Genomic DNA, 23,371 nt, shown 5'->3' on the forward strand with positions numbered 1-23,371 from the left:
ATTGACAGTATTTAAATATTTAAGAACTGTATATATTAAATATGTATTTAAATAGAACTGCATATAAAATCCCTGTCTCCTTGCTTTTCAGTCATTCTTTTAAATATTGTTTCTGGTGGGTATGTTACTGGTTTTTGTCAATATGTAAATCTGTTTGCTAGAGTCACTGCATTATGGTGCAGCTAGAGAAAGGAGAATGGTTTACATGGTATCTTCTCTGAAAAATCACTATGTGATTCACTTAAAGCACATCCTCCTCAGACATTATGTCTTTCCAACAGAGAACATGCAAAAAGTAATAGCTGATGTAAGAAGGTCCTAAATCATGATAGGAATTATGTGATCTAAAATTAGGTATATACTGCAGGAAACAAATGCAAAAATCTGGCTAGATCTCATGAGCTAGCAACTCTAGAAGAAATTTTTGGAAATAAATCTAAACCTGTTTTCTCTTTCTTTTTTTCTTTCTTCCTTTTTTTTCCAGTTATGTTATCACAAACCCACCGTATGAATTTGAGCTTGTGCCGACAGACTTGGTCTTCTGTTTGATGCAATTTGACCACAATGCTGGCCAGTCCCGAGCCAGTCTTTCTCATTCCTCCCATTCCTCCTATTCTTCCAGCAAGAAGAGCTCATCAGTTCACTCTATCCCATCAACAGCAAATCGACCGAACCGCACCAAGACCAGGGATTCCCGGGAAAAACAGAAGTATGTGCAGGAAGATAGACTTTGATATGTGTATCTACTCCCACTGTGTGTGAAACTTGCATTCACCACCCATTCTCCCCAGTTAATGTTTCCAGCAGTGATGTTCCCTGTTTTCCCATGGAGTTCTCCCTTTTTGTACACATATTTTGCATATGTATGACAGTGTGCATGTGATTGTCATTTTTATTTCACCACCATAAAACCCTTAAGCACAACAGCAACAAAGCAGACGGACCAAAAGTTATTTATGATGGTAGGGGAGAATAAAAAAGAATTTCAAACCTATAGGCACACTGAAAACATAAATAACTCACTGCAGTTACTCTACATATCCAAAAATAGAGAATATTGAACATGAACACTTGCTCTTGATGTCTGAGATACACAAAGAAAGTCATTTAGTGCAGAAGTGTTGATGTATGTTGAGGTATGGGGTTTTTTATATTCATATTTAGAGGAGCTGATACATTAATTTGAAGCTTATAAAACTATAGGAAAAAAAAACAACCTGCAAAAAAAATTCCCTACTGATTTTTCACTCTCAAAGCTTATATTATATAGGGCTTACACTCTTTGTATAGATTATTGCTACGCACCTGCTTTATACCAAAGCAATATCAGGGACTTTTCTGCTTGTTTAAGGATTTTCTCTAAAATACTAGCCCTTTGGAGATAGTGTGTTTTCCCTTTAACACTGATATTGTCTGGGCATGAAGTTTTAAAACTCCAATGGTTTAATTTAAGTTTAGAAAGAGTCTAATTGCATATTAAATTATTATTCTGTCTATTTATACTGCCACATGAATAGCTATATTTTCTTTCACTTTTGACATTTGGAATAAAAAGCCATATGTATCATAAATATTGGATGTAAGTCATTAAAAACTGCCTTCCTGGGACTTTTACGTCTTTAAAAGGTGAATTAGTCACCTTATGTACAGAATAAATAATGTTCAGAAAAGAGCAAGCATTTTTCTATGCTTACATATCAGATCTCGAGGGACTTTGTTCCTTTCCCCAGATGGTAGTTTAACTTTTCCAAGTTAGAGTGCTGGTATAAATCTTCCAGCAAGAGTCCTAATGTGTAAAGATCCTCCAGAAATCTTGCTGCATGTTCTGTTTTTTTTCCAACAGGTGCATGCCAATTTGCAGGAATACAGGGAAAGACAACTGAGTGCCTTTAAGTCTCTCCCATTTGGGAAGAAAAGGTGCTGTGCCCTAGACAGCTAATGAGGAGAACAAGAGGGATGGGTTGGAAATATTCACTGTGCTGTGGCATCATGTTTTAGGCACTTGCCTGAATTTAGTTCTTGCAGATTATCACCAATGACACATGTAGCCAGAAAAAATTGTGTCTGGGAACTAAATAAAGTAGTGGAAAGGAAGCTACTCTAGACAGCCATAGAAATTATACTTCAGGCTTGCTTTTATATTTTTTTATTTAAATTTCAGAAGCCAACCTTTTGATATACAACTAGTTCTAGGTATATGGAGAGTTTCTTAGGGTAGGGAGGGCAGTAACACATCCTCTTTCCTGACTACCCAGCAAGAAAGCATGCAGACACAAAATAAATATTTGGATTTGGAATGATTAGCATTGTAACTGCCAACTCAGACAAGGTGCTTTTATGGTTAGTATTGTTTTCTACCTTCCCCTTCCCTGAGCATGATAATTTTGAAGATTTGCTTGCTGTGTGAATTGACAATGAAGCCAAGCACTTTTACTGACAAAACCTGGAACCATGTAAGTGGGCTACAGAGAATACCACTGTGCAGTGCTAACCATAATGGTTGGAATACAGTATATATGTGTGTGTGTGCATTCAAATGCAGCTGTAAGTCCAATCAGTGAAATATGTTGCAAATTACGGATGCTCCCCTACAAATGAGGCTATTACAGTTGCTCTTCATCGTAAAGAAAAATTCATGTGTTTCTTTTTGCAAAGAAAGTTATCATGTTTTGCCCTGAGAATATTTATTACTTCAAGGATGTGCCAGTTAAAGTGCTCAACCAGAAATATGACAGTTTAAAAGCATTGTAAAACTTACATAGCTTACTTCTTTTTCTAAAGTGCAACAAGGATGAATAGAATGGGCCAAGGTATGAAAATTAATGGTTCTGCATGACCTAGCAACTGCTGTGGGTTTCCTTCTATAACTTTGTCCTTGTGAAAACTTGTGAAATTAAAAAAAAATAGTTACAAACTTTATTCAGTTATCGGTTTGTTTGTTTGGTTGGTTGTTTTGTTGGTTTTCCTTTGCCTTTTTTTCCCTCCAAACCAAAAGTAAAACTGGCTGCTGCTGCTGCTGCTGCTGTTGCTCAACCCTGTTTTATTTTTTGTCCTCTCATCTGCTTGCCTTTCTAATTGCACGTGTCCTTTTGTAAACACCCAGGTTCCTGCTCAATGAAGATGCCTATTCTGGTGCAGACATTAATTTCCCATTCCTCATTCCAATTTCTTTCCTCTCTTCCCCTCCCTACTCTCCTATCCCTTGTGTGTGTACATGAGCATCTTTTTATGTTGGCAATATTGATTGAAGATAGTCAAGAGCAGTTATGCATTTTGGAAGAATGTTAATGGCTTTGACACCAAAATGCTTTTCCATTAATGTTTTATCTGTTTTCCATTTAGCAGAGAAAGGAAGGGTGTTAATATGAAGCCACTTGTCACATCATACGTAATGATTTTTTTTTTAAAAATAGTATTTGTGTAACTGTGCAGCTCAAATAGAAAAAAAATATAAACAGTGTACATTAGAGAAGCAACTTGTGTACTTTATGAGCAGCAGAAGAGGAATATCTAATATGGATGCAAATCTGAATTCTTCAAAATATATTGAAGTCCAGTTCACGTTTGTCCTAAAGATAGAATTCTAAAAGTTTTACCTTTCAGCTATATCATGCGCAATTTCCACAGCTGACTACAGTCAGATTGATCAAATAGTTTATTACAGTGATAAAGATTTTCTGATACGGTTATACTAATGCAACTGGGACGTTGGTCATTACAAGTAGAGAAATGCTTAAATCAACCATGTTATGTTGGATTTTATGTTGAAAAGTAAGAGGAAATCTCCTGTCCTATTCCAAGTCAAACATCCTTAGTAGAATGGTTAGTTTCTGAAAGCTGGAAAGTATCACCAATGTCGAGAGAAGACTTTTTAGATCTTTAAATGGAGGTCCTGCCATTTGTATCAGCACAGTTTCAATGTTGGAAACTAGGTTCTTAGTGAGCTTAAGTGTTGACACAAAACCGTACCTAGCAAACCTGCAGGTTCTAGGCATGGGTTCCCACTGACTTAAACAGAGACTCAGGCATTTTCCAGTGAAATTCCATTGTCAAAAGTAAGAATTTTGCTAGTTTAAAAAATAGAAAATCACTAAGAGCAAGTGCAGAACAGAATTTTTGTCACAAAACTTTAGCTGTCTTGGAGCAAAATAAAGACTTTCACAGAAAGAAAGAATAGTTCCTTGTCTCTCTCCCTGCAAATTGCTTACTGCCTGCTACACGTAAAATACTCATCTGCCAAACAAAGAGTTGCTGAACAGGTGGATGGGGAAACTTTCCCTTTTTTTCTCATGCAGGAACAAATTGCACAGGAGAATTTTCAGCTTAGTTATAAAAAAGCTGGCTGCATGGAGGGAGGAGACACACAAACACATACATATAGACTAATTTGAAACTGCAAGTGTCACAAAAGAGAAAAAAATGTGTATTTTAAACAATGGTAAGGTAACCTGAGATTATGGTGAGAATACAAATTTAGTAAAATCTTTGTGTTATCTAGTACTTTACTTTGTGTTAGCTTTACTTCTTTACTTTACTTCTTTACTTCTGCTCAGAAGAGAGGGTGTTTCACAGTGACGTTTGTTCTAAGTTGTCCAGAAATAATGACAGAAATTTTAAAGCACCAGACTGTTGGAGATAATTGCTGGCGTCTTATACAAGTCAAAGAAATCTGTATTTTGATCATTTTACTTTAATTATTTATATCCATTTTTATGCTACAGGGAAGAGTCTTATACAAAAATGTTAATTTTTATTTATTTGTAATAAGAGCATGAAGCCTTTAGAACCTTTGCAGATGCACTGGGATGCTGATAGCCCATTAAAACACGAGTGTTTGAGAGGAAAGTAAATGTTTTCTGCTTTCTGAGACATGCAGTTACTTAGCTGTTCCAACATCTCTCAGGTGATGCTGTCAAAAACAAACCTGCCAAATAGTGTAGGGAGATCAGGGACTCTCTTCAATAGCTCTTAAAAAGAAATGAAAAACTGTGCCTATTATCTCTATAATGTAGAAACACATATGGTAAGGATCAATATGTGTATTCCAAAAGGGAGAGAAATCGGAACGTGACAGAGTCCTAAAAAGAGCTTGGTGGATATAACAATATTGAAAGACTTAAAAAGGGGATTTTCTGAACTGCTTTAGAGGATAAAGTAGTTTATTTAAGATAAGTAAAAATCTGTGCTAAAACTCCAGAAGACATATCACAGTCAGACTGTGAGCCTAGCATAAAAGAATGAAAAGTGTAAGACATTCAAGAAGGACATTTAGTAACTTGGAGCAGAATATCTTAGTGGTCAAGAGTAAAGATGAGGAATGTTAAGCTTACATTTCAAAGGTAAGTATAGAGGTTGATGAACTTTCACAGGAAATTCATTGTTATGTGGCCAAAGACAATTTTAACAGCAGAAAGGAACAGGAAAGGTATAAAACTGGGTCCAACCATTTGATACTGGAGATGCTAGTGCTTAGATCAAAGTTTCAGCACTGGCAAAAAGAAATCTAAGCAGCAGAAGAAGTTAGAATCTACCAGTTTCTGCAATTATTATTAATGTTCTGTATTTATTACTTGCCAGCTAAATGCAAAAAGAGATGCAATGGTGTCTTTTTAAAGATCAGCTCCCCATATATATGAGTTTTATTGTAAAGATTAGCATATAAATAATTAGCTTGTTTTGAAAATTTTTGGGAAAGCAAGGTGTTTGGAAGTGCTTTACACTGGCTGCTGAGAAACACAATGCAGTTATGATCCTTAGCACTCAAGGAGTTCTCCCCTTTCTTGCTACGACATCGAATTAACTTGCACCAAGTTCTGTTTGTAAGGAAAGTTTGTGCACCATGTGTTAGAAAAGAAGTTAGCAGTGCTTAACTTGTCTCAAAATCATTTTAAACACAAACCATTAGAAAACTGTTAGTTTGAAATTGTTTATGTGATCTCGCAAGGCTTTTAAAACATGATAACCATCACACTTTACACCTCTCTGAAAGGTTAGTTTAATCGTAGATCACATAAAATTGGTTTCCACAAATGCATAATGGTTCATGTGTCACACTTGAACTAAATGGTTTTTTAAATGGAGCTGAAATTATTTTGATGTGTACACATTCCCAGATTTTTTTTTTTTCTGACAACCTTTCTTAAACTGGCCCCCATCAGGAATCATTCCCTTAAAGTCTCATTAATAATTCAGATGTTCTGATTACTTTAAAAGATCTATGGAATTGAGGCTTCTTTTTTTTTTTAACTGCTTGACAAAAAGATAAATGAATGTAGAAAGAAGCGGTAGGAGTCTGGCAAGCTGTAGATCATCTCTGAACAGATTGTAACTTTATCATTCTGTCAGGAAGAATAATTTAAAGCACTTAATCAGTTAGCTTCAGTGTGCAGGATGTAACATTATGAATTCCTATCGTCCAATCTGTTCAAATCAAAGGGAACTTAATTATAATAGGTAAAAGAGAGAGGAAGATGGGAGATTGAACATTGTTCAGATTCAGGCAACTTTAAGGGGGTAGGGAATTATTCAACCTGGTCACAAATGAGTAGGATCTTTTTAAACAGAAGTAAAAAGCATTTTAGAAAATGACAAGAAAAACAGTATAATATTGCCATTTGCTTTGAGTAATGAGTAATATAATTCCTTTTTTTTCAATTTAATATTTTTAAAAAGTGTAAGAACGGGTAACAAATAGATCGGGAAAAAAAAAAGCTGGATTAAATGCTTATGAATTTGGGATTTGTTGCTGGGGAATGGGGGTGCTGCATGTATATTCTTGAAATCCATATCAAATTTAAGTGTTTAAATGGGATATTCACAAAAGTGACTGAGAAGTCCAGTAATTCTGGAAATTAGGCTACCTCTTGAGAGGCTCTAACTCCAAAGCTGGTTGCTTACTTTTGTGCAGTTATGCCCAGGTATTTGTCCTTTATTCTTCCCAGTCTTTCAGTTTCTTTTCTCTCCTTTACCTCCTTTGTGCTTGATCCTTGAGTTTCCAAGGTGGATTTTGCTTTGCTTATTTTTAATCATTTATTTATTAAAAAATGAGTATTTCTTCCACTCCTGTCCTGATTCCAGATAGTGCAGCATTTCAGTGGTTTGTAAAAGTAGCAATTTGTATTATGTAAGCAAGACACTAAAGCTTCTGCAGCATTTTGGGTTCCTCATTGGAATGAGAAATAGTGCATACATGTAAGAGCAGCAGCTCTGACATGGCAGACTTTAAATCTTACATATAATAATGAAAATGCCCAGAACCATAAGTGTCCACTGCCCTGCCCTCCCACCTCTGGAATTTGGGGAAGGAGGACAAGAATGGAGACCCCTGTTCACAAATGCTTGTCAAAGCACAAGTATGCCTAATGGCCATAAGCCACTCTTTAGACCAGGAGTTTCTAAGTCTTTGAATACAGCTATCTTATAAAGTTGCACACCTGTAATTGAGAAATTACAAAAGAAATTGCTCTCTAAAGGGTTTAATAAAATTATTTTTATTTTTCCTTTTGTGAATTTTAAAAAGTTTTTGTCCACACCCACATATGAGCAGTGCAATATAATGGTTACAATGATAAACAGCTAGGGAATGGCTGCAATGCTGCAGCCCCTCAGCATCCTCACTCCCTCCCACGTTGCTCCCATCCCACCTTAAAGCGTACCATAAAATTCCTCCTATGTTCGTGGAAACGGACACTGCCCAAAGATACAAAAGAAACAGCTTCCTCTAATCTTCCTTTAAGTCCTTGCTTCCTTTGCCTTGCTGTCACATATGACAACCAGTCCATTCATGATTAACTGGAGCCCCTACTACAGTCACCTGCTGCACCCGGTGTATTCCATACGCCTTCTTAAACTGTAGAGTTCAGCAGTGCCCAAGCACCGCTGTTTCGAAGTAACGATATAAATCCCACCCTGTGTAGGAAGGCTGCCATCTGGCAGCATGAATACAAGTCCTGTTTATTCTAGCACCAACTGCAGAAAGCTCTTTTCATTCTCCTGCATGATTTCTGAGACAGCAGTAGCAACCATCCGGAGGTTGAAATGGTTCAGAGAAGTGTCTGCCTCTTTAGGTGCTTCTCTGTGTATAGACTCACATGCTCTTTTCTGCATTACCCTTATCCCAGCTGCTCTCCCTGGCTTCTCAGTATCATTTTTTCAATAAATGAGTCAGAGAGTGTTCACCTAAGCATGGGATAAAAAAAGATCCAACAAGAAAACTTACATATTGGCAGTTTTCTTTAGTTTCTATTATCAAATCTGCAATCATCTTCCTTTCATGAACAGTATTTTCAGAGGTATTAATCTCATGCTGTACTGCTAGTAATTAATCAATCACCTTCTGTTGATCTATTTTCTCTATAAACTTTACTGACTGCTCCCCCCCTTTTATTTGAATGTTTATGTGTATATGTAGTTCACTAATTAAAACTTTCATTTTCCTTCCTTATTCTGTCTCTACCTGTTTCACTCCTTAGCAGAAAAGAAATGGTTTACAGATGAGCCGGATAATGCCTATCCCAGAAACATTCAAATCAAGCCCATGAGCACTCACATGGCCAATCAGATCAATCAATATAAATCAACAAGCAGCTTGATACCACCAATCCGAGAAGTTGAAGATGAATGTTGACTCCTTCGAGGCCAGAACTATTTTTTTAAAGCCTGACAAACTTCATGAATGGTGATGTGACATTTATTCCTCTTACATGCTGAACCACTGATGGAGAAGTTAAGAAGGGCAAGCTTAATGGGAAACTGAAGTAGACAGATCTTTGTTTGTCTGCCTTTAATATTGCTTCCACGTATTTTGGGAACTATTTCATTTATAAATGAACATAATCAAAACTAGTCATGTATAGCCTCTAGCGTTTTAAATTATTTTTATTTATTAGAAAAAAATATATTTTTTTCTTTTTTTTCATTGTCAAGTATTTTCCCTTAAAAAAACCTGCATGTGTGGCCAGACTCCTAAGAATTAAAAAAAAAAAAAAAAAAAAAACAAAACAAACAAGAAACCCTCAGTCTTTGGCTTAAAGGAGAATGATGGTCACAGTTATAAGGATGTGTAATTAAGGGAGGCAAATGATATATTTACAAAAAGGGAAAAAAAAAGGTCCAATTTGTATTTTATTAAATCAAAAAAAAAAAAAAACAACCAAAAAAAAATCACCCTACAACAATTCACCAAAATGTTTCTTTACTGGAAGATGTGTATTTTGTTCAACATCAACACCAGCTCTTAATAAACTGAACTTATTTATTTTCAAAGTCGAAAGTCATATTTTTGTACATGTAACATTCTTCTGAAATATCCTTTGTTTTATTAACATACATAGATCATCTTAATTGCCAGTTATGTGAGGGTCCAATACCCCCCCACACGTACTGCACCCTGCCCTGTCTCACGTGCACACACACCCACAGAGAAACCCAGCATCCTCAGTAACTTTCTGTAACGCTGGCAAAGGGAATGTCCCTGCCCTAAACCAAGGGCCGTGTAGATAAGGTGCACTTGCTATAAATGGCAAATCTGGCAATCTCACTTCACTTCCCATTAGCCATCAGCAGTTGCTAATTTCAGGAAGGCAGGTTTGGCAATTCTTTTGCCATGTATTACAGAGCTTTCATCCAGGCTGCATAAAATAGCGCATGGAAGCATAAGTTATAAACTATCTCATCTACCATACTTTGTTACTTCTTTACTTCAAAAGTGCTGATGGCCTTTCATTGGTCTGAATTGGTTCAAATGCTTCCTGATACATATAGAGATTTAGCTCCAGCTCCTTGCACTTTGGTGATAGCTCATACCTTAGTAAAGGACACACTGAATCTCCTTTTGGGGAATTCAGATCAAGATAAAAACTGGTTTAGCCTCAGCTCTATAATTGTGCAACATGCTGTCCTCAGTTAATTCTTGCACCAAGCAACATCTTATTTTAGCAGTTGATTTTTGGTTTTGTTTTTTTTTTATCCCTCTAATTTATTTTCACTTTGCTGGGACACCACACATAAAAGTACAGTAATAACCAAATCAAAATAATAATGAATGTATTTATTATGATAACATGCAAAAGGCCTTTGATAGGTGCCTTTTGTGTCAGCAGTTTCACAAAGTTGCCAACAAGCTTTATAGCCATCAGACAAAAATGTGATGTTTCATATCTGTGCTGCAGTACCTATCCACCCAAGCATTTATGTTCTAAATGATTTAGTAACTCTCTCTATCTCAAAGAAGCAACATCTGACACAATTGTATGAAGAAAAACAAAAAGAAAAGGCTGTGGTAATAAGGAAACAAAAACCAAAAACCCAAAACAGAGTAATCAGGAAAGGCGGATTTTCATTGTACAAGTTAACTTTAGGCTTTGTAATTTTGCAGAATTGTTAAACACCACAATGAAACATACTGTGGTATTTTTATCAGTAGAGAAATATCAGTGAATCAAACAAATACAAAGCAGATGATGAATTTATTGTGAAAACAATGATGTCCACTATATAATCCAACATTTAAGCCAATCTATTCAGCTTTAATGTTTGTCCACTGGCTGCAGTACAAGTATAACCATACTAACACCTAATAGGCTTTATTCTGGAGTGACTTCTTGGACTGTGACTATTTTGTTGTTACATTTGTAGAATTAGCTATTTAAAGACAATAACAAGAATTGTTAATACAGTATCTGTAAAATTGGATTGTTTCAAATATTTCACTCTACTACAAAGTAAAAAAACAGTTCAAGCAGTTTTTCATAATTATTTAAACCATGTTTAACACATTTCACAGTCCCCAAAAGAGAAGATAATTCCAGTGAGTTCTTCCGATCTACGCTGCGTCAGCCTAGTGACACATTATAATTTACATCCAGTTTCTGCGTTGGGTCATGTTAAGCCTTTTCTTTGAAGTCAGTGCTCCTTTTTCATTTATGAACTGCATATTATAACCAGAATGGAAAAGCTGGTCCTGGGTGCAGGTGAATTTTAGAAATTTGTGCTCAACCTCACCAAGTATATGTGATTTCTTTTTTTTTTTTTCTTAGAAGACTGGTGTTTACTGTAGAGGCATAGAACATTATATCTTATACTTTATCATACACAGTGCCATTTCTGAGTGTCTTTCCTCCAAAAGTGAGCATTCCTTGGATAAAACATACTAGTGAAACAAATACAACACTCCTACATAGCTAAGGTGTGTGTGTGTGTCTGTCCAGTTTTACTGTCACACCCAAAAATACCACACTACTAACTGTATATAAATAAAGGACAAAATCTGAACACACTCACACACTCTCCTGGCACAGACAGTTCCATATGTAGTGATAGATAGAACACCACCTGTAGAGAGCAAACAAGACAGAGAGAAACAGGTAGAGTTATGACTTTACATTTCCCCTTTACAGAAAAGCTAAAAACAATAGTCTTTTCCAACTCCTATTTTTGATGATCAAAGATGCAGGATTGACTTCTGGCAATTAGATGGAAGAACATGTAGAAAACCTGTTGGAGATCTTTGATATTCAGCCATTAAAAACTACAATAAGGCCAGCATCAATATGTGGATATATGAAGTTAAATTAAAGCTGGGAAAAGGCTGGGAAAGGGGCCTAAATGACAGCTGACAGACCACACGATGACTGATGTAGAGAAAGTTCTTGATTTTTATTAATAATTCTTAATCTTTTCTGAAAAGGCAAAAAGAAAAGGGCAGGGTTAGAGGAATTTCGAGTTTTTCAATAATTGCATGCACTATTGATACAGGCTATACAATTTTTTTTTGGTAACTCCTATTGGATAGATAGTGTGTTTGTGTGTGTGTGTGTGTGTGTGTTTGCATATATGCATGTCCACACATACACATATATGTAGACATACACACATATACATGGGGGTATATATGTATTTGATTGACTCATCATATGAGGGTGGACATCATTTTTATTGTCCATGCATTGGGGCGAAGAAAGACACAAAAAAAAAAAAAATATGTGGATAATAGGGTAGCACGTTAAGGAGGTGTATCTGCTGTTTCCTCCTGGTTTGACCAAAAAGCAGCCATTCCTGTTAGTTTTATGAGGGATGCACTGTAAGTTCACTGCAGACACACCTCCCTCCACTGCTGCAGCAGGCATGTGATCCTCACACCCATACACTTGCACATTGCCAGAAAGTCTGCTCTCTCTCTATTTCATGGCTGTTATTTTAATTTATCCCCATGAAGCATTAAGATTAAAGGATAAAACTGTCCTCTAATAGATTTGGTGGCAAGTGCCAAGCACAGCTATAAAGAAGATATTCATAGTCTAAATGCAATTTTTTAAGGCCTCTATCTGATTGTCTTACTGCTGTAAGAAATGTAAACATTTCCTTGTAGTTTTTGAAAATGTACTAAAACTGTCACTGCCATCTTAACAGTTTGTCTTTCAAATCAGCATCAATGGCCAAACAGTAGGAAATACATGTGACAGAAAGTACAGACCCCTTGATCTGGGCCAGGCATGGTCACTTGGATATGAAAAGACTTAATTGGCCTCAGCAAATGTGGAAAAGGGCAAATGTAGTTTGCATGCACTGCACAAGGGACACTACAAATTATTTTTGTTGTTGGGTGGTGGTGGGTATTATTGTTGGATATTTTTGGCCTGTGTAAGGAAGATTTCACATTTCTTGATCTCTTCATATAGTAGGAGAAGGAGAAAGTGCAATAGTGTATTCTCATTCAGGGAGGACTGGTTTTGTTGGGGTGTGGGTGTGAGTGTGTGTGTTTCTATGTAAACTACATCTAACATCTACTGCAATAATTGGGTGCATAAACTAATGCATGACAAAAAAAAAGCAATAATTTACAAATGGGTTATTATTCATGTTATCACTGCTTGATCACTCAGCAGCTAATTCATAATCATCTTAGCAACTGCCCTGGTCTAGCTGACTCACATGACTCAAGCTCAAACACTGAGCAGGTGCTTAAATTATTTTATCAAGAAGTGAATTCCTAAGGGCTCCTGGATCCCAATGTATTTGAAATGAACACAAATTGAGGTCGAGGTGTGTGTGTATGTGTGTTATTTTTTTTTTTTACAGCTGTTATCATTGTGAATTTCTTTAGCACCAAAAGAAGTGTGTATCTCACCTTTCATTTCTAGTTATAAATGTGCTTAAACAAAATAACCAAGTGTGTGAAAGGCGATGAACAAGACAAAGCGAAAACAGAAATCTGTTCCCTGTGTTACAGTGGTTTAGTCTGGGAATATCTGTCAAAATCAATGGCGAATGCATAAAAAAATTCAGGGGAAAGGAAAGCTCTTTATATTCTTTCTGTTGCTTTCCGTTCTTTGCCATCTGAACCACCAAAATCCCCAACATACAAACAAGCACCTTTTTAATTTAGTTTGTTTTTTAATTCTAAAGATGCTTGAACAATCACAGGCTTAAGGGAAGTTTTTTTTTGAAAACTCATTATATATGCACACCAGGTGTTCTAATATTCCATTAGTAGGCCTAATATTTGTAGTATTTTCATGCTGAGCAATAGTAGTGGGTGTGGGTTACAGCCCCCATCTGAAATAATGAAAGGAATGGAGTAGCTGTTCTGCTGTGGTCACTGCCTAGGAAGGTACATAGGCCTATAGTATTGATAAGTCTGTCTCAGCATTTATCAAAGCTATATTTATACAAGTAATGTATCTTCTTCTGCACAGATTTTCTCTGCTATAGAACATGCTGCCACACTGAAACTGTATAGTCTCTGTGCAGTAGTCTATATAACCAAGTAATTCACTGAAGTGAATAGCTAGGACTGCTGGTCTAATTTATCTGTTCTATTACAATGGTGTGTTACTGTTAACTGTCAAAATGAGAAGGAGTAAGGAAAATGAAGAAAATATAAAATATAAGGTGTTTCTTTTATTACTTTGGGTCTAATTTAGAACAATAACTTAAGAAGCTAAACACAGTAATGCTGCATCTAACTAGAACCTTAATGAGGTTGAAAGAAGGCTTCTTACTGCTTCAGTCAATGTATCTTAGAGGAGATCTCTATAACTTAAAAAAAGACAACCCAAAAAACACAAAAAAACCAACCCAGAACACAGCATATAGGCAGTTGAATATCTGTAATAGAAAACATAGATTTTTCAGAAACAAAAAATGTTTTGTTGACTGGATAATAACTAACAGGAACCGCATTAAAGTGTCAGCAGAAGTTATAATCAGTTAAAAAATGCCGCTTCTGCCATGGTATAGCTTGGGACACATGAGCTTAGCCAATGCAAGTAATCTAACTTCTGGGAAAAAAAAAAATTGATATAACTCTAACTTTCACATTTTTGTAGAGTTCAAGACTGATGAAGTCATTTTCTTCCTTCAGGAAAACACACACACGTCAACACATATATACAATATATTTTAATTGTTGCATATGTCTAGTTATAATTTGGGAGTGAGGATGCAAGGGGGTACACTGAGAACCAGCTACCATTTTAAGGTAAAAGTTCATCAAGAAAAAGGAGTATGACTTCATCATTTTACTTTTACCATTATGGGTTGGTGAGAGAGAACAAATGCTGGTGCTCAGAAATGATCTACCTGACTTTGTCATATGTAATATCCAGTGATAAAAATATTGTCCTGTAAAAAGGGTTTGTACATAACTTGTACATGGTTTCATTTTGTATTTTTCTCAGATTAAAATTTATGTATTTGTGTTCTAAAAGAAGGAGAGATTTCTGTGTTTTCTTTTTTTCTTCTAGAAAAGTTTGTAACATGAATAATACTTAATTCACGAAACCAATGCTATTAATACTTTGACATAAGACTAACCCAGAGCCTTTCTCTCTTGCTTAAGCTCCAGAATCAGCCTCTTGGTAATGATAACTTATATCAGCTACTGTGCAGGATGCTGTGAGGGCATAATTCTGCAGTAGCAACAAATGTCACCCTCATACCAGCTATGTAGTCAAATACAGATATAGTATGGTTTGATTTAGCTACTTTCCATTGATTATGATGGACTGATAATTTTGCTAAGCAGTCCAAAAATGTTCTCCTTTCTCATGATGAGAATTTAAAAATTATTTGCAAGTTTTGGACTGTGCTTCAATTGCAGCTCAGGAATTATGTATCATCCTATATGCAACTGTATGTTTTTAAGCTTAAGAAAAACTAAGTCTCCTTTTGGAGTCTGTAACATTCTGGCATTCTGCTATTAAATAACCTTGTTATTTGAAGTTGACATCATTAATCTTCTGTGCAGCAGTATCACCACAGTGATTTGTAATCAACCACAGTGTGATGAACTTTGGTTCTGAGTAATGGAGAGGAAAGAAGAGGAGCAGAGTTCTGCAAGAGCCTCAGTTAAGCATCTGAAAAACCAAGAGTACAAATAGTCAATTGGTCCTAACACAAAGGACCTGGTATAAAATGGCTACACTGGTGTTTGTAAGCAAATAAGGGTGTTTTGGGGAGGAAGGGTGGGTGGAGGTAGAAGAAGGGGAAGAATCAGTGCATGACAGTATTTGTGCGGGACTATGGAGAACTGTGCAAGAACTGGTTCAGCATCAATGTCAGTAAAGCAAACTGGTCCAACCCTCACTAAATTCACTTGTCCAAACCATCCTTAGACTCTCTCACTGAGGAAGAGAGTTTATGTGCCATAAAAACTCTGATATCTGTCTGAACAGTTCAATGAAAGGACTACACTATGTTAGTAAATCTGTATATATATGTATATATGTGTACATTTGGGTGTGAATATTTATATCTACACATATATGTCACTACCTACTAGTTTTTTTAGGCTCTTGACAGATAGATGGTGAAGCTTGCTATCAAAAACACTTAAATCAAACCTGGCCATAGAATAACTAAGGTATGAAACTGTTTTGTTATGTATCTACAGCCCTGTTACTCATCAGTACAAAGATTAGATTGAACAGAACCCCATGCAGTTCCCCTGAAAATTATATAATAAATCTAGTAAGCAAGCAGTGAATTAACAGGCTGCTCACACCTTTTCTGGACTGTGAGGCAGTCTTACTACTCATTCACAATACTTTAATTATATTATAATAATTAAACGTTGACCTTTTTTTAAAATTTATTTTTACTGAAAATATATGGTTCAAGCTAGAGAGGTGATTTCACAAACATAGCTTTGTGCATTGAAGGAGTACCACTGAGGGACAAGGGAACTATGAAACAAACAGCCCAAAGGCAAGGTCAAATATTTGCCATAATCTTCTATAGCATTACAGAAACACCTGAAAACAAACAAACAAAAACCACTGAAAAACCCCCATAAAAAATAATTAGTCTCTTTTCAGTCCTCGATCACTTAACCCGCCCTTTGTCACCTGCCACCCCTAGGGAAAAAAATACTATTTTGAGAAATACTGTAAATCTTCTCTCACTTCCAAGATAGAGGACATTCAGACCTATTTCTAAGGAAAAGGCAATCAATGATCCTAAGCATGATTTCTGACTGTACATACTTGACTGATCTCTTTAAAAAGCAATCCTCCTCCCTGCAGGCCCCAGGCCTGAAAACACATATTATTATACTTTTTTTTTTCAGAACATTCATTATGGTAAAATTTGCATCTGGGTCTAGTTTGCCTATTTTTACTTTCTCTTTTTTTTTTTTTCCCACCAATGAGACACCAGTATCCAGTAACCCGACACTTTCATTCTCTGTCAAAAAGATCTTACTGTCAGTGGGAGAGTGAGTTCACAGTGTCCCAATGGAGATGCTGGAGAGAGATGAACACACCTTTTCTTTTTTTACAACTTTATTAAATTTCCACTTTCTTTTCCTTTTTGAAATAAGAAACTCCTCTTTCCGACACCTTCATTTTTTTTTAGGGTCTCCCCAGAGACTTGCAAATCAAACCACATTAAAAACTTGTAAAATAGTATATTGCATTTGAAACTTCTGATTGTTAAGAAACTGTAAGCATATCTGGGGTTTTTTCAGTGCACTCATTCAAGTGTTATCCAGTGAATTCTTCTATTTAGACATGAGCAGCAATACCATATATAATTTGAAAAGCATTTATTGCAAAGTACAGTGCAAAACAAATAAATAAATGTTAGTTTTATCATGGCTTATAGACTTTACATGTCGGGTGAATAATCCATGTGTGCAGGCTGAATTAGGTAGCCTTCCGCTCCAGGCCTACAGCTTGAATGTAAAGCTTTTTTAAAAGTAAATACCATAATTGTTTATGTTTGGAATTATTGGAATTAATGGTTTACTTCAAAGGTAACTTTGGTGATACCAGTTGAAGCCATGAGAGGCCATGGTTTGCACATATCTAAAATATTTTCCCACTAAGGAAAAGAATGCTTCAAGGATAACTTTTCCTTCTGATAGACTTTCTGAAGGGTGTCGTAAAATTAATTTCCTATCCCCCCCACTACACATAATCAGACATCTCTGTTCTGTCTTTTCATAATGCACAAGTGTCATTGCTTCTTCAGCAATATTTTAGTCAGATAATGCAAAAAACACACCCCTTCATCATCCTGTATATGGACATAGTTGCAATTAATAAATGATAAAAATGTGCAAGACAATAGAATTTAGGGGAACCCAGAAAATTATCAGGTTAGGCTACCAGATAGTCTCTCACATTGATCAATTGCTTCTTGAGAAACAACATCTTAGAGAATCAAGTCTAAGCAGATTATTAAAATTATCATAATATTTAAAAACTCAGTGGGAAACTTGGAAGGAGAAGAATAAGAGATGCTTAGGTGCATAGACAATTACATGTGACAGCTGAGCTGGAGAGGTGATTTGGAGATGGGTAGAAGTTTGAGTAGCTGGGTAACTCAGTCATTTGCATGGATGGCAAATGTGACAAAGAAATCCCTTTCAAATATACCAGTTGCTTTAGAATTCATCTTTCCCTGCAGTGTTGGATCAGTTTCTGCCAGGATACATTACTTTATCACTTTAGGTTCTGCAGATGCTTTTTCATACTTGGACTCTGTCCAAAGAACTAACAGGGAAGATCATAGCACCAAGCAATGAAACTCCTTACAGACATTTGATTCAATTTTTTATAGCTGGACTTTTAAGAAGTAGTTCTTTTAATGTGTGCTTAAGTGTCTGCTGGGTGTTTTGTAGGGAAATCAGGAGTCTGGTCTTCATAACACTGCTTTGACATGTCAAATCTCACTGAAAAGCATTGCTCTGTCCAGAATTAAACACTATTTTTCAGGTGGAGGAGAAGCTCCAAGCAAAGGATTATTGCCCTTTCTAGTTCACATTCTTTCTTCAAGTCATTTATTACCCTCATGCCCTTTGCCTGCAATTAAGAAATCAAAACTGTACTCTATAAACAATGGGAAAATCTATACTTGTTACAAAATATGTTTTTCATTCACTTTTGTTAGAAATACCCAAGATATGCCTGGACATCCCTTCCAGAATGAAAAGCGTTGGTGTATGACATGCCTAACTATAACATGCTTTTCAAATGCAAATAGTACCAGGTACTAGCAACCAACCACATTTAGTTTTATCCCCTACAACATGTTGCTTGGTTGTATGTGGTAGTCCTAATATTATTAGTACTACTTCCTGCCACTAGGATACACATCAAAAATACCGATCAGAGAAGCCCCCTACAAAACAGTATCTTTTCCACTCCTGAGGGCACAGGATACGTGTCCTGGAAGAAATTGATGTAAACTTGGTTCCTGTCCCTTTCAAATATTGTGGTGTGCTACACAGTTACCACTGGGAAATTTATACATGGTCTGGGTTTTGATACAACCACCCCGACCTCCTCCAAAACCAAACAGGAGTACTTGCAGTCATGATAACAGCTGTATCTGCAGTATGATTTGCATAGTTAGTAGCTGCAAGTTATTTTCTACAGAGTCCCTTGCAGTCAGTTCAGTGCTGTTGGTGGCTGCAGGATCAGCTCATCATTCGCCAGCAGTTCTCTCATTAATACACCTCTGACCTGGAGGCCTGTTCTGAGCGGGACTGAGAGTCTCTAGCCAGTTAAATCACCTGTCTTTTGGCTATAAATGCTGTGAAGACATAATTATAAGGATTAGACTGAGGCCATTAATTTAGAGCAAAAATAATACTGTCTGTAAGACTTTGAAGATTGAAATCCTCCTGACTGAGTAGCAGAACCCTGGTAAAGCTCATGTTGTTGGAAAGTGACCTATTGCTGTGTCCAAGTCTCACAGAGCATGCTTATTATTTCATAGTACCTTTAGCATGCTTAGTAAGCGTGTGGATCATGCTCCTTCCAGCAAACAGCAGTTATTTAACATAAACTGCCTTTTGAAGATGATCATCAGTCTTGATTGTCTGTGCAGGAAGCCTAATGTAACTGGGTATTTGAGACACTTCAGTTTAGGTGGAATGAATCTATGTTGCATATTCTGTGATGCCTTTATGGAAGACCACTTCTCACATACCATGATGAAAGACCCTTTGAAGGGAGACCATCTTCTTTTACAGCTCATCTATCCAGGAAATCAAAATAATTGAAGCATAGAACATGAGCTTATGTTTTAACGAAGTTGTTATTCAGATTAGAAATAGGAAGAACCTCTAAAATCCAAGACATGTCTATAATTTCCATGCATTTTTTCCTCAAACTTGTGCTCTAGAGCCATTTGTTCAGAATCCTTTAATGTGAAAAGGAACTCCTCATGCACTGTAATTTATTTTTTTTTTTTTGCCAGTCATATAAAAAGATCTAACAATAAATTATGGCCATTTATCTCACCCTGTTCCCTACATGCTTAAAAATGCAGTTTCATTTACCTTTTTCTTGTTCATGCAGGTTATTTGAAGTGTTGATAATACTTGCCCCACAATACAAATCCACTTAAGAACTCAGCCCATGGGGCATAGCTGAAGGAGCAAATCTGTATTCCATGTTTAACTTCAAGTTAACCTAAAATTTAATTGAATGGAATCTGCTGCTATTTATTAGGAGAAGTTAGATTTCATAGGCTCTGCGGATTAAAAAGAAAAGTTGTGAACCCCCCACTTTATGAGATGAACAAAGAAATAAACATTATTCAAAACAGTTAAAGAAGGGGTAAGAGAAGTGGGAGGTGTATAAAGCACATCATTAGGAAAGGATGTGCTGGAGAAAGCGCTGTGGAGAAGAAAGAACAAATGGCCAAACACTAAAGCAGAAAAGCAAATGTGCAAGATCAGGAAAGGAAATGAACTGAAAACACGAAGGTGGGGGGGAATGCAAAAGAGTTCACGATTGGTGCAGAATGATCAGGCCAAAACTAATGAGCTTTTTGTCAGGTTCTAAAATCAACAGATCTACCATGTGCTTCAGCGAACTGTGGTTTCTTTCCATAGCAAGGCAGATGACTTTTTATCAGATGTGTCACTTGGTGAAATAATTGCCAGCAATAATGGTGCAATAGCAGCATACTCAGAGCACAATTTATCCACGTCTGTTCTATCTTTCAACTTCAAAGCTTCTACTGCCTCACAGATCACATCAAAATGACACCTCTGTCGTTAATGACAGTGGTCTAATGCAATACAGAGAAGTCAAATCACTTCTTCAGATAGGCAGAATGCTCTCATACAGAAACTAGGCATGTGCACGGGTCCTGACATTCATATTCAGATTTGTATTTCTGGGGAAGAGGGTGGGTTTGACATACAGATTTATCCATATTTGAAACAGTCTGATTTTATAAAGCACAAAACTCACTAAAATTAGAAAGGAGGGGGGACAACAGTAGCATGCAGTGCTTTAACTTATGCAAAGCAAATGCCTGGATGTAGGAAATTTCCATTTGCACAGCCTACAGCATGGGTTAGCCACTGTCACAGGTCAGAGATGTGAGTTCTCTTTAAAAAAAAAGAAACAAGCAAATAAATGATAGATAAAAGATAAATGTACCTTAAAATTCACACTCTGTCCTTGTAGGCAAATGCAAATGTTTTCTGGATGTAGGAACAAACCAAGCTGCTGTGAAGCCCCTCCTGGTGGTCATTACTCAGGTAAAGAAGAAAGCTGGCAAACTGCAGGTTTTAAATAGAAAGAATTGTCTGTTTATTTTCCAGTGCTGTTTTAAAATTACCATAGAACAGTAAATCTCTAAATATGAAAAATATTTATTCTTCTTATGTAATATACATAAACACACATGCAACTAACATAGTTGCAGGGACACCATTTGTTTAGGTTTCATTAAGATGTGTAGTTAAAAGCTTTATTAAAAGGGTCCATTTCTCACTTCAGTGAGTTCAGAGAAATTTATTGCCTGAAGGTTAAGTAATGCTTCAGAGGAAAAATGAGATTTAGGAATATTGTCATATTTTACCTTCTTTTCCAATGGAAACATTTCCTGTAATGACTGCTTGGGTGGAGGGTGCTTTATATATAGAAATAGACAATCAATTAAAATAACCAGCTCTCAGCTCCACCTCTAAGAAAAAAAAAAAAGGAAAAAATCTTCTTTGTGTAAAAAGAAAGGCCAATTTTTTTAACAGGTTTATTTTTCCCAATTATTATTGCTAGTCCAAAAACATGGCAAGGAGGACTTAGTAAAAAATACAAATAAAAAAAAAATTGAAAAGAAAAAAGTTCTTAAACTCCATTTTTTAGATTAAGTGTTTTGATGATGAAAAAAAGTCATTCTTCTTCCACAGCCATTAGGAGTGTACTGCCATTTGAACAGTGTATAATAGTGTAAATTACTGACTATATGTTTGTGCACTTTGTTTTGTGTGCTGGTGGCCTCATGATTTATTGATTGTAGGCATATTTGAACAGCCTAACTTGAAAATCAGTGCTGTGGATCAGATTTTGCTCCTACACCATGATTATGGGCTCGGGGACCACAATGGTCCAGAGGACTGCTTCCACAAAACTGAAAATCCTCACGGGATGGGGAATTTTAGAGAGGTATGAAGAGGCTTTGTACATTTAAATACAATGTGCTGTAAACTGAAGTGTTTATCCAGTGTTTTGTTGCTTTTTTGTTTGGTTGTTTTTTTTCTAATTATTTCTCTTAAAGTTGAAGATAGGAGACAGCAGAATGATTGACACTGCTCCAGTTACAGCAACAGAAACAAATTTCAAACAGCATCTAGTACTTGTTTTGCAAATGTTCAATGGCAGCTCACTCATTAGGCCTTCCTTTAGGATAAAGAGGAGGGAATTGTGGTTTGGTTTTTCCTGAAGAAATAAGGATTAAAAGTTTTTTAATACTCTTACTTCCAAGACAGCTTATTTATGCAATAATTTTAATGAAGTCTTAATTTTGCATTCTGCTTGCATTTAATTTATACATTTTGTGTTAATTTATGTCCATGACCACAGACCCTTTCCTCCTTCTCCTAGAAGCCAAATGTCATTCATGTTATTATATAAAAGTTGTAATCAGTTCTCTCTCTCTTCATAGCTCCTGTTCTGAAAGGTGAGTACAGCAGGTTTCTCCAAAGTTGTCATGACCATTACTTCACTGTCAGTCAGAAGAATTTTTGGGGTTGATTTTTTTTTCTTAAACTAAACTACAATTGTAATGTGAAGAGACTGACTAGGATTGCCTTTTCTTTTGTTACTTTATTTAACTTTGTACTTTTTTCTGATGACATATATATGGAAAAATTAGGATAGAAGGAAAGCCAACTCAGGCAAAAATTGATAAAGGCAGGCAGTTAGAGCTGCAACAGAGCATTATTAGAAATAATAAGGGTAGATAATAAGGGTTTTTTCTCACACAGAATCCATACAAGTCCTTCCTTTCTGTCGTCATATTGCTGAGAACTAACCAAAATATTTCCATACAGTCCTGCTGGAAAACACCTTTGAGAAATGCTGCCTCCAAGGAAGTACAAAATTTTTTTGGAATTCTCCACAGAGGCCTGGCCTCCTGTGCCTCTTGTCCTAGCTAATTGTCACTGAGCAGATTCAGACTGAAACAGGAGGCCACAGATTAAGTAAAGATATTAAATTATTTTGCCTTCAGTTTAATTTATTTAGAGAGCCCTGATATCCTAAAACCTCTTTTCTCACACGTCAGGAACGCACATGAGGGATTATTGGAAGTTTCTCCTGTTTGTCCTGCCAACATGGTTCATCTCTTACCTATAATGAATGTTGTCCAAGGCCAAAGAAATAATTTGAGTCTGGGTGTTCATACTCTAGAATTTCTAATTTGACCTTCCTACGCTCCTCACACTGACACAGTATTACTGTAGCATTTGTTCAGTTCCAATTGGATGGTGCTGGCCAGCACATTTCAGCATGAGTTCCCCCACCATTTGTGAAACAGTGGTGGTTTTCCCTCCATCATAAGCATCCTGTGTAAATTTTGAGTAGTATACTTAAAGGGAAAAATCTATGTCTTTCTACATCCATGC

General features: G+C 36.3%; 1 protein-coding gene across 45 annotated transcripts in view; it reads left to right on the forward strand.

The window, feature by feature from the left end:
- The window catches only part of KCNMA1 (potassium calcium-activated channel subfamily M alpha 1), a 480,406-nt gene extending 468,588 nt beyond the window's left edge, over positions 1-11,818 (forward strand). For 15 of the 45 annotated variants that reach the window (XM_039380918.1, XM_027723988.2, XM_039380914.1 and 12 more), the window contains 3 exons: positions 485-709; positions 2,782-2,810; positions 8,472-11,818. In XM_039380918.1, coding sequence (XP_039236852.1) covers positions 485-709; positions 2,782-2,810; positions 8,472-8,626 — 409 coding nt within the window. In that variant the 3' untranslated portion in view covers positions 8,627-11,818. The other 30 variants (XM_027723989.2, XM_027723990.2, XM_027724006.2 and 27 more) reach the window with 5 other exon arrangements.
- Positions 11,819-23,371: the final 11,553 nt, after the last annotated feature.

Source organism: Pipra filicauda, unplaced genomic scaffold (genome assembly GCF_003945595.2).
Source record: "Pipra filicauda isolate LSUMZ 115617 unplaced genomic scaffold, ASM394559v2 scaffold207_size1410395_pilon, whole genome shotgun sequence".
Classification (NCBI taxonomy): Eukaryota; Metazoa; Chordata; class Aves; order Passeriformes; family Pipridae; genus Pipra; species Pipra filicauda.